The sequence below is a fragment of the Meriones unguiculatus genome, chromosome 3, assembly GCF_030254825.1.
Source record: "Meriones unguiculatus strain TT.TT164.6M chromosome 3, Bangor_MerUng_6.1, whole genome shotgun sequence".
Lineage (NCBI taxonomy): Eukaryota > Metazoa > Chordata > Mammalia > Rodentia > Muridae > Meriones > Meriones unguiculatus.
Window position 1 is genome coordinate 177,580,834 of NC_083351.1, and position 14,110 is coordinate 177,594,943.

The 14,110-nt window shown below is 42.7% G+C and overlaps 1 protein-coding gene across 1 annotated transcript in view; it reads right to left on the reverse strand.

The window, feature by feature from the left end:
• Positions 1-1,318: 1,318 nt before the first annotated feature.
• The window catches only part of Hfm1 (helicase for meiosis 1), an 84,852-nt gene continuing 72,060 nt past the window's right edge, over positions 1,319-14,110 (reverse strand). The window contains exons 35-39 of the mRNA XM_060381088.1: positions 8,999-9,232; positions 6,882-6,969; positions 2,805-2,916; positions 2,586-2,722; positions 1,319-1,531 (exon numbers count right to left, since the gene is read on the reverse strand). Of these exons, the coding sequence (XP_060237071.1) occupies positions 2,609-2,722; positions 2,805-2,916; positions 6,882-6,969; positions 8,999-9,232 (548 nt within the window). The 3' untranslated portion in view covers positions 1,319-1,531; positions 2,586-2,608. The remainder of the gene's footprint in view (positions 1,532-2,585; positions 2,723-2,804; positions 2,917-6,881; positions 6,970-8,998; positions 9,233-14,110) is intronic.

Below are 14,110 nucleotides of genomic sequence, written 5' to 3' on the forward strand. Positions count from 1 at the left end.
AGCTTGCTGCACTGCAAGGCCCGCTGTGCGCTAGAGGGCTGAGGCATGCCTGACCTTCCCACACTTCTGTCTGCCAGCTTGTGAACTCTGTGAGAACAGAAGCAGCCTCCTCCTCCGCAGGCCCACGCACAGTGGTTTTCCCGTATCAGAGCACACTCAAGTCAACGGTTGCTTTAGTGTCAAAGTCAAAGAAACACAGATTTTAGTGCCGCAGCTTTTCATTATAATGAATCTGAAGAACGTTTAAAGGTTGTGTCATGATGGACTCTGGCACAGAGACGCCAATTGTAAAAGACAGGTAGGGTTGTCCTTAATAGACACACTTTTTAGCTTTGTTCTATGCTTTTGATAGAGGTTTAGCACACATTCTTAATAATGCTCATTAGTAACGACATTATTTCTCCTGTAAGTTTCTCTTTTTCTCTGCCTCTACATTTTTATGCTTAGAGACAAAAACATCTAAAAATGTTCTAAAATTTCTCGTGGTTTCCACTTTGCCTATTGTATAAGGTAAATTAGAAGTGAACCTAACCTCGTAATAAACCTGCATAAAGACAGAAAGTGCCTTGGCTCCAGTAAAGGCAGTCTCATGGTTTCAGCCTCACGCACTGAAAAGTAAGGTGAACACAGCTGGAGAGATGGCTTCATGGTTAAGAGTGCTTCCCAGCACCCACACAACAGCTCACAAGCAGCCGTAACTCCAGCTCTGGGGAATCCAGTGCATTCTTCTAGCTTCTGTGAGCTCCTGCACTCACATGTACAAATAAATCAACGCACCGGGGACTACACCTATACATATAAGAAAAACCTTCAAAAAGTAAGTACAACAATCCGTACCATTAATATTTCATTTGCCACTGCACAAAGTGAGAAAACAGATTAAAAGGCCACCAGACTCTCAAAAGCCCAGAGGAGCCAACACCAGAACAGGACACAAGAACCATGCTAGTGAACATGCTGTGCAGTAGGCATGCTCATTGATAGTGTTACTTTGCTCTCTCGGATAACCTCCTTAAGAAAATATAAAATGGCTGAGTGTGGTGGCACACGCCCGTGCTCCCAGCACTCGGGGAGGCAGAGGCAGGCTGATCTCTGTGAGATGGAGGCCAGCCTGGTCTACAAAGTGAGTCTAGGACAGCCAAGGCTACACAGAGAAACCCTAACTCGAAAAAAAAAAAAAAAAGAAAAGAAAGAAATGAAAATGAAATATTAGTTTCTATTAAAACTGGTTTAATAGCAAATTATAATGATAATTTAACAGTTTATTGAAGCAACCATTCTAAAAGTTACAATAGAATTAAAAATATATCAGTACACAAATTTTTTAGAAGTTGAGAAATGAATCGCATCTAAGGGAAAAGTCTGAACAATTAACAGTTATCTTTAAAAATAAGTCATAATTAGTCACTAGCCATGTTTATACTTTGCTTTAATAATATATTATAAATATATATATATCTATTAGAAAATGCCATTAAATATTTCCAGAATGGCCTTCATTTCTTCAGCTGCATAATCAGGATGATACTTACTAGAAGGAAAAAGCAAATATAAAAATTATTTTTTGTAAATGAGCTTTTTTTTAAAAATACAGAGTAAATAATATGACATTACAGTACAGTTACACTTCAGGTTTGCTGTGAGGTCAATAGAGCAAGCACACCTCATATGATAACCTCGTCTGTGGGTAAAACACAATTGACTGTAAAGGATGAGGAACACATTTCTTATTTCTTTAAATATGTTGGCATGTAATGCTGTTTAATGAAGCATGAGCAGGTTCCAAGCTTGCCTCTACGGATAGAGACACTGCTGAGAGGTCCCTCTTAGAAGTGTCCAGCAGTGAGCGCTAGTTAGATTCACTGCAACTGTGACACTGGCCCTGCTGAGCTGTGACGTTGCTGATGGGCAAACGGCAGCCTGAACTTCTGTGAGCAGCTGATCTCACTTGTGCTTCCCCACAGACACTACAGTTTACACTGTCAGTAAAACATAGCGTTCAAGTCAGTAATGGCGCCTTCAACTCAGTGCCTCCTAGTTAACAGCATTAAACGTAAGTTTAAAATTAGTCTCCTTAGTTCTAAGGAGAGCTAAAATTTCCATGCTTTCAATAAATAAAAAAGTTTCATTTCTGATGTTTAAAATGAACTAGGGAGGGTCTGGAGAAGCAGCTCAGTGATTAAGAGCATGCATTGTTCATCCAGAGGCCCCGAGTCCAGTGTCAGCACCCACAGCAGACGGCTCATAACTGCTTGTAACCTCAGCTGCAGAAGGACCTGATTCCTTCACTCACATGCAAACACCTACACACAAACAACAGACACACATATATAGACACACACAGATACAGAGATACACACAGACAGTAGACATATACAGACACCCAGAGAAACACACAGATACAGAGGCATACACAGAAATACACACACACACACAACAGACACACACGGATACCCACACAGATAACAGAGACACACAGACACACAGTTAAAAATAAATCTTTAAAACGAACCAAAAAACAACACTGAATTTCTTTGTAAACTTTTTGCTAGTAGAGCCTTGAAGTGTATTTGAAGAGCTCTTACATTTCCTTCTTAGAGCCACTGTTTCAAATAAACATATCCTGACACTTGGAAGACCATGGTGTTTTCTTAGAGCGGGTAAAGCACACCCTCTCAATCACGGGTGACAGCGTTGGCTGTCTTCGCTCATGCAAACTGACCTATGATTAATGTAGAAAATAGCAATCACTGAGTTATAGATTCAAGCAAAATTGAAAATAGAAACAAATCCACATGGCTTACAAGACTTGCACTTCCAGCTTGTTGTGGTGACTCTGCCACAGGGGATGGCCCACACTTGGACATGGCACGATCTGATACGTAAACATTCGGCTTCTCACGTGATGAAACAAAACTAAGAATCAAATCAGTTATGAAATATGACAAACAAGAAAGCAAAGTGTTCTACATTAATAGTTACTCTGCGAAGAACTTTTATATTTATTACAAAAAGTTGATATTGTTTCCTGTCCTCATTGAGAACTTCGTGTATTTTCTTCTTTTTGTGAAACAGGGTCACCCCGTGTAGCCCTGGCTGTCTTGAAGATCACTCTGTAGACCAGGCTGGCCTCAGCTCACAGAGATCTGCCTACCTCTGCCTCCCAAGTGCTGGGACCATACCTCTCTGTTTTCTCTCCTTAAGAATAAACCCAACCTACATATTCCAGAGTCTTATTTAAGAAATAATCACTCAATTTTTTTAAGATTCAGGGTTATACTTGATTTTCTATAATGCAGAAACCTGTAAATCTTTTCTAAACTCCCGTTGCCTCACCTTTATCCTCCTTGTATTCTGGATTCACTTCGTTACCACTTTCCTTCACGTAACTACGTACAAGACTTCATGAGTTTTGTTATACTCACACTTTAGAATACATTATTTACTATTATACCCATGTATTATGCTAGGCACTAGATATAAAATGGTAAACAAGCACCAGTGAGATATTATCTAACACAGAAACAGGCCATATATGAAGATAAAAACCATGCAGGGAGAACAGCTTAGTTGATCAAATGCCTGCCTGGTGAGCACCTGGACCTGGCTTGAGTGTAGAACCGAGGTACAAACCGCCAAGTGTCACGGTGCAAGCATGTGACCCTGGTGCTGGGGAAATGGAGACAGGTGGATGCTGACCCAGCCAGTGTAGTCCAGTTGGTGAGATCTCAGACAACAATAGCCATCCAAAAGCAGCCAACCAACAACAAAACCAATGCAGACTGCAGGAAGGTCAGAGTGACTGCTGTGCCCGTACCCTACGCTCGTCTTCCCACCACAGCTCTGCTTTCATGGAGACCTGCTGGTGCCTAATGCAACTGTCCTCTGAGAGGCCTCACCCAGCAGCTGACAAACAGATGCAGAGTCCCACAGCACAACAGTAGGCAGAGTTTGGGGAACCCTGTGGAAGAGGCGAGGAAGAATTAAAAGAGCATAGGGGCCCACAGACTGAACGGCCAAACAGCACGTATAGGACAGCCTAGGCCCTGTGCCTGGGTGCCACAGTTCTGCAGCTTGGCATCACTCTGAGCAGCAGGAGAAGCTGTCTCTGCCTCTGTTGCCGACAGTAGGGGTATATGTCCCCTCACCCTACACTCTGTGGGAGGCCTCCCCTTTTCTGAAGAGAACAGAGGACAGGAGGATAAGGGGGACAGGAGGAGATAGTGGAGGAGAGAGAGGAAGCCGTGATCTGGTGTAAATAATTAAAACAAGTGACTGGTGCATAGCCCAAGGCCAGGACTTAAGAGCCCAGCACATGCATGACACGCTGGGTCCCCCTCTCCCCACTGGGCAGAGGGGCACATGTGCTGTGGCCTTCAGTGGCCAAGAACACACGAGGCCAAGCTCAGGGAGACACTCCACTCAAAGAAACAGACAGACAGCAGGGGAGGAGGACACCCAACTTCTGGCCTGTGTGTGCTTTTAACACACTCCTTCCTCAGTTGTGCACACATACTCCCCCAGACACAGACACAAGTAAATAATGGTAAGCACAGAGCTGTGCCTGAGGAGTGAGCCCACACACACATTATATGTGTTTATATATTTATACACAGTTACAGGTTCTGAAGCCCATGAGGAACGTCCTGGGAAATAGCTGTTTTTAAAGACGGTCACCAGTGCTTTCCGAGTTAAGATGTTAGTAAAGGCTAAGATTGAAAGCAGTGTGAAGAGGAGTGAACAGTGGACGGAGGGGGACATGTCACGTACACTGACCAGATTGTTTGATTTGGCTAGTGAATACTCTATCACAGAAGAACACAGACAGGGAAAGGAGCATCAGAAAGCCAGCACCCTTGGGCAGCAGCTCTCAGTTCCCATGGGGCTCTCCCACCTCACAACCTCTGACAGTGTTTCTCATGGACTTCCTGTGAGCATGCATTTAAAACATTTATCTCCTAAACGGTTCCAAATTATTTGTAGTTTTTAAAATGCATGATGTAAAAAAAAATAGTTTTCTGCTGCTGCTTATATCTGTTTATTCTCTGTGACTCAGACTTAATAAATGAAAAGGGATAAAAGGACATGTTAAGAAGGCTGTTAGATGGCCTAGGAGAAGAAAACCCAGAGAACGGTAGGGTGGATGAGCTCCTGGGCAGTGGAGCTCTCCTAGAAGACCTGAGGGGGAGACTTGCTGCTGCTGAGAACAGTGGTCTCAGGCCCCAGGGGCAGGAAAACGCAGCCCATGTGCACAAAGTCTGCGTGCACCTGCACTCCCTGGGCTCCGGGGCTCTGTGGTCCTGCTGCTCGTGATCAGGCAGTGATGACTTATAAGGCTGAACACCCAATAGAGGGGCTGTCAGCATTTCTTGTCTTCTGGCCAAAATTCTTCCCCCGTCTTGATTTCTAATCAAGTCTAGTATTTCCAAATGCACTTTGCGCTTTGTCAAAACTGATGCAAATTAAACACTTCTAAGATGCTTTTTTTTCTTTTCCAATTCTGTTTCCTGTCTTCTCAGACAATGTTTCCCTATGTTGCAAAACAGTAGTGCAGGGTAGAGGGACACTGGCCTCCGACACACTACATTTGTCCTCTGTGGCAGTATGTGCCAGTTAACATGAGGGAAGGGCAAATATATGAAGAACTGAAAAATCACAGTGCCTTGATTACAATCTTAGTTAAAAATTCTCCATGTATCTAGCTGCTACAAATTCTCTCCCCTCCTCCCTTATCATACTTCATTAATTATTAGAGTGAATGGACTATCTCTGAGATTTTAAAAATTTGTGTGTGTGCCCACATGAGTGTGGAGGTCACAGCACAAACTGTGGAAATGCCTCTCTCCTTCCAGTACATGGATTCCGAAGAGTAAACTCAGGTAATCCGGCTTGGTGGCAAGTGCCTTTACTCACTCAGCCATCTCAGGCACATCTCTGAGACATGAAAAATCCAACTCTTACCTTTTCCCCATCACCTCTGCCCAGGGCAGCTCTTACCATATTCTGTTTTTCTTATTGGTCACAATACTTCTCATGATCCTACCCTCTGTGATTTGCTCTTTCTCTATTACTTCTGAAATAGTTTTTTCGGATTAAATTGAATGTCTGTATTGTCTTCATGGAGCTGAACCACCGGAAAACCCTACGCTAACTCTGGGCTACAGCGAAGACTGTTGCTGTACTTTGATGAACTTGGAGGGGATGCCAAGCATATTAATTTCTTTGAACTAGATGTCAAAATTTAAAACCCTAACTTTCCTAGAAAAAAAAAATCACAGATCTGCCAACACTAAAGTTGTATTTCACAGGCAGCAATAACCAACTAGAGCTGAGTGGCAGTTTGTCCCTTATTGATACAGTCCACACTCAGCCTTGGCTCCCTAAATTCTGAAGGTGCTTGAGTTTGAATTTTGCCCTGCTAGAAGTACACTTATTATAGCATTAAGTCCTTACACTCAGATTCAGCAATTTCATCTTTACTTTGATGGCAACACAAAACATACCTCAGTGATCCTGTACATGGCCTGTCTTTTAAAGCCTTATATCCTTTTGTTAAAAAATAAATTTAGATCTAGAATGCCTATTCACCTCTTTCCTACTTGTTTGGAAAACATGAAATTCCTGGATTCCACCCCAGAGACCATGATTTAGTAGATCTATTGTGGGGACAAGAACTCAGTCCCTTAATAAGCACTGCTAGATGCCTCTGGTGCAGGTGGTCTGACAGCAGCTCTTTATGAAAGAAGCTTCTAGTGTCACCGCATTTACAGTGGTTTAACACGTTAACTGTTCTCTGACATCAAATGACCCAAGCCCATGTGCAGTTCTGTTCCAAGAGGACACAAAGTTCTAAGAACTGCAGACGGAGTTCTGGAGCTTGCCTGTTTGAGGGGTCTCCTTGGTATTTGCTTGACTCTTGGAAGGCTATCTTGCTTCTCTTGAGACTTGCACCACCAGTGTCTCCAAATCCTATGAGAAGAGAACATTCTGAAGTGAAATACCAGCTGGCAGATAACACAGTGCTGCACAAGCTTTACAAGGTGTCTCTATAGGCAGGACTAGTGAGGAAGGAAGGGGAGGGCCGAGGAGGTGGGTTGGTGGACCGAGTGCTTTCTGGGCAGGGACCAGGCCTTCAGTCAGCTTCCCCAGTTCTCAGAAAACCTGCGGATATGTTCATCGGCCAGCTGGTAAAGCCATAACAAAAAATATAAATTTAAAAAAGTAAAGGAAGGACCGATGTTCTAATTTGCTTTTGATTGCTGTGATAAAACACCTTAACCAAAAGTAGGTTGAAGAGGAAAGGGTTTATTTCATCTTATGGCTTATCATCAAGAAGGAGGTCAGGCAGGAAGCTGGAGGTTCGAGCTGAAGCATAGGCCATGGGGCAACACTGCTTCCTTGGCTGCTCCCCATGGCTTACTCAGTTTGCTTTCTTCTACCTGCCTTCTCCAGATCACCTTCAGGGATGGCACTGCCCACAGGGGCTGGGCCCTCCCAAATCAGTCACTAAGAAAATGCCCCCACAGACCAGCTGAGGACCAAGCTGATGGAGGCTTTTTCTCAACTGAGGCTCCCTCTTCCTGGGTGACTCTAGCTTGTGCAAAGCTGACAAAGAACTAACCAATAGATAATTCTCAATAGTCGAAGCTGATTTACATAGAGAATATAAGAGAAGAAGCCAAGAAAAAAATTCTATAAATCACATAATTTATTAGGCACTATGTTTAAAGGTCTCAAGTCACCACTACTGATTTTTTAAAATTTAGGTATATGACCAAATTGAAATTTATTCAGTATTTTCAATGGTCAATGGTTTAAAATACTCTACACATGGGGGAAAGGTATTCACCGAAAGTGGTTTTCCTGTCACAGGATTAGATCACCTCAGAGGTCAGCATATACACTCCTAGCTTTCAGGACACATCAAAAATCTTGAGGTAGGGATTAGTAGTTGTCTGGAGATACAAAAATGTGCCTCTAATAGATTTCCAGTCCTATTCTATGTAACTGATAAAATCCTGATCGTCCTGAAAAAAGTGTGAACTCTTTATGAACCCAGGACAATGGCACTTTAACTTCTAACTGCCTGCTGTAGTTGCTGCTTTCTGATGTGTTTTAGATAGTCTTGGGGAGAGCATGTGGAGGGAAACTGAGGGAGGAAGACAGCTCTGCAGGCTGAGGGCTGGTTTCTTCTGTCTGTCCTCATGGGAAGAGTATCACCATTTTTCCTCTACTGCAGTAACTACCAAGAGAGTCGGTTACCTGTTCTGGTAAATCAGAGCAAATATAACTCAAATATCTAAGTCTCATGATTTCGGGTTTTGTCTGCCTTACACACACCTTCCATACAGAAAGCACTATCGCTCCCTTCTTGTTTGTTTATACCTGAGAAGTGAGCCTTTCCACTAGAAGTCAAGGTTTTGTCTGTCCTTGTAAGCACATGCGGGCATACTCTTAAAAATGTAATACTTTTGTCCCAAGTGAACTCAGAATGGAGATCAGGATAGTCTGTTTATGAGGAACAATTTAATAAATAGTCTGGATTTAAACAGGACCTTTAACAAGAAATGGGGTGGGGGCTGGAGAGATGGTTCAGTGGTTAGGAGCACTGTCTGCTCCTCCAGAGGACCTGGTTTCATTCCAAGAATGCACATGGCAGCTCGCTCCCTCCATAGCTCCAGCTCAGAGAACCAGAGGCCCTCTTCTGGCCTCTGTGGGCACTGCAAGAGTGTACTACACAGCATACAGCAAGGTACAATAATTACAAGTTCTTTTTAAAAGGAGAGGGGAATGGGTCAGGAAGACCTCACCTCATTTCTCATAGCATCACTAGGAAACAACCTTGGCTTTGGCCTTCAGGGGGGAAAACACTCTTTGTGGAAGAGACACTCCTTTTTTTAGTTTTGTGAAAAATTACAGTCTTACTTAAACAAATACAAACAGGAAAATATTCAAAGAATTTCTAATGACATTGCTTTATGCAAACATCCAGTTTTACCTGGTCCAGTTGTCTTCTCAACATCGGCTGAAGAGCTCATAACTTCTATTAAGCTCTCCTCATCAATGTCATCCCAAACTTCGTCTCCCAGCTCAAAGCTCACATTCAGAACTTCTGAAGACTTGCGGTTACCAGCAACACTGTGGTTTCCAGGTGTGTCGGCGTGTCTTCTGAGCATCGCTGTTTGAGGGGTCCTCTCATTTGATCCTGGATAGTGGTGCCGTCCAGGAAAATCTGTTATGTGCGTACAAGCATATAGGTTGTTGAGGTCAAGCATTGCTCTGAACTGACATCCATCATCTGCTGAGCAGCAATTCTCAACAGTGCATGCTGAGCAATGATGGGCATCTTGTTCAGACAGTTCTATGTACTGGATTACATGTACTGATAGGTTCACTAAATTTAATGTTTAGTAGATTAGTTTTTGTCATCTTATCATTGAGTATGTGTGTGTGTGATATGTGCACGAGGGTGCATATACCACTGTGCATTGGTGGAGGGCAGAGCACGCCTTTGTGGAGTCATTTTCTTTGACTTTTTCATATATCCTATGGATTGAACTCAGGTCTCTAGCCTTGCCACCACAAGTTCCTTTACCCACTAAGCCATCTTGCCAGCCCCATAATTTTAACAGATTTTAACTGTACAATATTCTCTTGTGCTGCTAAGTATAGGAGCTAAACACGTTTCCTCCAACAGTAACATACAATACGTTAGGAAGGTCACTTTTTCAGCGCTATCTTCGTTGTCTTTAACATAGTTTATTTGGCTGGAATTTATTTTAAATTATCATAAACTGTTCATTATAAAATTTATCAGCACTTTAACAGAGCTTGTGAGCCTGAAGGAGTGTAGCACTTAGTCCTTTCACTTGAGTGCGCGACCCTCTCCCTTCCCTACAGTCACTTGTGCCTCCAGCTACAGTTCACATTTACACTTCTGTGTGTCGATATACACAGCACGTCATACACTAAAAACAGAAGAAACTGTGAGAGATACAATGAAATACAGTGAAAAGAACAATTAGGGTAGAAAAGGCTCCTTTAAGATTTAAAAAAGTGTAAACAACAGAGATCACCCTCTCTGCTGGCTGGACTTGTAGCTGTGGAGAAGCAAGACATTCTCTGAAGAACAGACAGACAGACAGATAAGGAGCAGCCTGAGAGGCCAGAGTAGACAGGGGCTAGGCGTCCTCAGGACCTCTGGAGCACAGAGCAAGGGGAAAAAGGACCACTGACCTTCCAGGCATGTGTCACACCACACAAAGTGCTTTGTCACCTTACGATCGTTGTTCTCGTCAGCAAAGGACAAGCACTGCAGACGCCAAGGCTGCATGAGCAGAGGCTGTTTGGTCACTTGGAATGTTTACGGATTGGAGAGTACTGAGACTGAAGCAGGGGAAGGTGTCAGGAAGTTCCTGAAATAGTGTTTAGGCCTTAGTATCAGTAGAAACGGGAGAGCGAAGAACAAATGTGGGAGTGCTGTGTGACACAGCATTTCAGGTCTACTGCTGAGTTACATGTAGAGTGAGACTCAGTGTCATCCTTTCTCTGCCTTTAGCAGCTCACAAGAGCCACACACTGATCTGAGGAAAGACAGAAGGAATGGAATGTAGCACAAAGAAGACCAGAGGTTAGGTGTGGGCACTGTTAACTTTGAGGCAGCTGTATCCAGGAAGGCGGCTAGAGGAGTACATTTGGACTTAGAAAAAGACCTAAAGCTCATCAAGAGTCAGCGTTAGTTAAGAAGTGGCTTAGGAGGTTCTGTGTACAAGCTCTGCTGTAAAAAGGATGAAGAGAGGAAGAGGGAGATGGGAACAGGAAGCAGAGGAGGAAGAGCAAGAGGAGCAGGGAGAGGAAGACAAAGGATGGATGGAGCCATGTGAAACATCAGCAAGAAGAAAAGCCAAACAGGAGTCTGAGAAGTAACTGACGTGAGGACTTTACTAGAACCAAAGGAGGAGTTCTCCAAAGGAAGAGATGGAGGGAGGGAGGGAGGAAGGGAGATAGAGAGGGTAGGAGGAAGAGAGGAAGGGGCAGAGGGAGGAAGGGAGGAAGGAAAGAAGAGAGGGAAGGGGGAGGGAAGGAATGGGAAGGGAAGATGGGAGGGAATGGGAAGGGAGGTGGGAGGAAAGGGGGAGGGAGGGAGGGAAGGAAGAAGGGAAGTCATGGAATTGAGCACTTAAGTCACTGAAGGGCCCATGGAGAGCAGGTTTAAAGTAACATGAAGAACCTGGATTTTAATGAGTGACCGAGGTTGAAGAAAGCGGGACGCAGGTGTAGAGCACAGGTCTCTGACCTTGCTCATCACTGTTGTGACAGTCTGGACCCTCTCAGCAGAAGTGTCCTTTCTCTCCTTGGGGAAACATGCCTGTCATTCTAGGTGACCCACTGCTTATACTTCCCTGCTGTCCCTGGGGCCACAGGAACAGATGCCCACTTCCCAGCTATAGAGATGTATCCAAGATGAATACACTACTCACAATAGACCAGTCAGAATAAATTCAGGTCTGTACAACTACAAGTGAAACTTTTTCTACTGCGGTTAAACTGGAAAGATGAAAATTTGAGAAGACTTGTCATGTGAAAAAGTGTATTTAAAAGTGAAGCAATTAACAAGACACACAGCTCTGGTGAACGAACATCAGAGATACGATAAGATCATGTGAGTGCCTTGATCTACTTGGACATCCAGTTTGTATGGAGATAACCAGTTACCTTGTGTGTGTAAGTTGCTTTGTGTAGAAATTTCAAATCATTTATTACCACAAAGGTCATGATTGGCTAGATGGAAATGATACAGCTGAAGGGAGACAATGCTTAAGAGTATCTATATGCTAGAAAAGTACACCAGAAAGCAGCCAGTGAACTGAGTGTGGGGAGCATCCTTGAGAGGCAGAGGCAGAAGGATAACAAGTTGGAAGGCAGGATGGACAACACAGTGCGTTACACGCCAGACATAGGTAGATTATATGGAGAGACCGTGTCTCAAAAAACAAACCAAAAACAAAAAAGTAAACAATGAAAGTACTGGATAGAGAAGAGGAATAACTGGCCTTTTAAATTCCCAGATAAAGCAAGATTAAATAGAATTCAAATTAGGCCTTCAATAAAAGACAAAATACTTCTTTTGAGATAATAGAGGTTTAATGATAGATGTAAAGTCAGAGAAATCCACCAGTTGGGGAGGTAGGGTGAGATGGGAGGAATCAGAGCGTGTTCATATACTATGCGTTCAACACTCAATTTTATACTGATAACTGAAAGTCAATTTCATTTTCTAGAAATGGCATTGGACTGGGAATCAGCAGATATGGAGTCTATTTCTGGCCCTGCCATTAATTAGGTATGTGATTTTGGGCGAGTCATTTAATCTCTTGGAATCTTGGCTTCCTTTACTGTAAAATGAGAAACTGCACAAAGGTCCCTTCCAAATTAAATCTTATGATTCAAAATTCTTTCTCATATAATTTCTAATACTTTTTCTTTTTCTCTTTGTGAAACTGGAATACAGATAATAAAATTGTCATGTTTTTCTTAAAACATTCCTAACACTTAACATATGTTTTGACAATAAGGATTCTTGTGTGAAATTTAAAATAAACATACTTAATTACCACCATTAATAACACCAGATATTACTTTATGAGCTTTAGAAGCATTATCTCATTTAATCCTCAAATGGCTGAAATAATCAGGGAAGAGGACTGAGACAAAGTAGGTAAGCAAACCACGAGGGTTACAGTGAACAGCAGACCTAGCCAGACTCTGTCTAGATCCTGTCAGCTACACTGTCACTCAGACAGCTCCTTCCTTAACAGGAAAGAAGGGAGGGGGGAGGGAAGAAGAGACAGGAGGAAGACAAGCGGCCTTCAGTGAAGCAGTAACACAGGCATCTTTGGGGTTAAGCATCTAGCTGAGGCTTCATGTCACACTATCCACTGGAGTTTAGATAATGAGCAGAAAAGAAGTAAAATGTGGAAACTAACTATAAACATATAGGAGAGCAAGCAGAAGGAAGTGTAAGTTGTGTATAGGAAGAGTAGAGTATAGGGTAGCAGTGGAAGGAAGAAACAAGACAGAGGCCTGTGGATTAAAAGATAAAATTTAAAAAGTGGAAATTTTAAGCTTCCTGTTTTGTAATGATTAGTTGGATAAATTATCTGAATTGTCCAAGTGAGATCAGAAAACGTCCCTGATCTCACATTGGGCCTCATGGATGTCATGAAAGGTGGCAGACACTCTTGTCCAAGATAATCTAGTAATTTATCTATTTATTTACTCACTGTGGCATGTTGGGATCAGACCTAGGATGTTGCTAGACAAGCACTGTACCACTGAAATGCATATGCAACTACCTAGGACCTTACGCTGTGACCAAAGGAAACAAAAGTAACATAGTGAAGCCGATGCCAAACATGCAGATTTCAGGAAGCGCCAAAGCTCACCATCTCATTTACATTTACATACAGCCACTTGAACAAACAACGCACAGACAGGGCTATTTTTTGTTTCAATACATCTTGCTGTTAGTAGCATGGACCAGGGAAATGACACTAATAACAGCTGGATCCAAACAAACAGTGCTAAAGAATCCATATGTAGTCCTGCATTTTTAATAACAGGCACAGATAAAAGCAAATCCAGACTACAAAATTTCTGTGCCTCTCAAACTAGTTATATTCTCATAGTATCTAGAAATTTTAAAGACCAATGACTTAAGAATGGAAGAGATACTAATGGCCAAGTATTTGATACCTCATTTTAACACTCCTAACATTTCTTACCTGTTGGTGTGTGTGTGTGCACGTGTGTGTCATGGGCCATGGTGTGTATGTGAGGTCAGAGGACACATGTAGGAGTGAGATCTCCCTTCCCACCAAGTGGGTTCTGTACACCGGGCATCAGGCTTGGCCACAAGCACCTTTGCCCCACTAAGACATCTCACTGGCCCCCAGTTCTTCCATTTTAAAGACCAGACTCAGACCCAACAAAGTTAGATAGTTACCCAAGGTCAAACAAGTATTTTATGAAACTGCACTAATTTTAAACCCATAAAATTATTTACATTTCTGAAAATATTCATCATTAATACTTTGTTCACACAAGAATT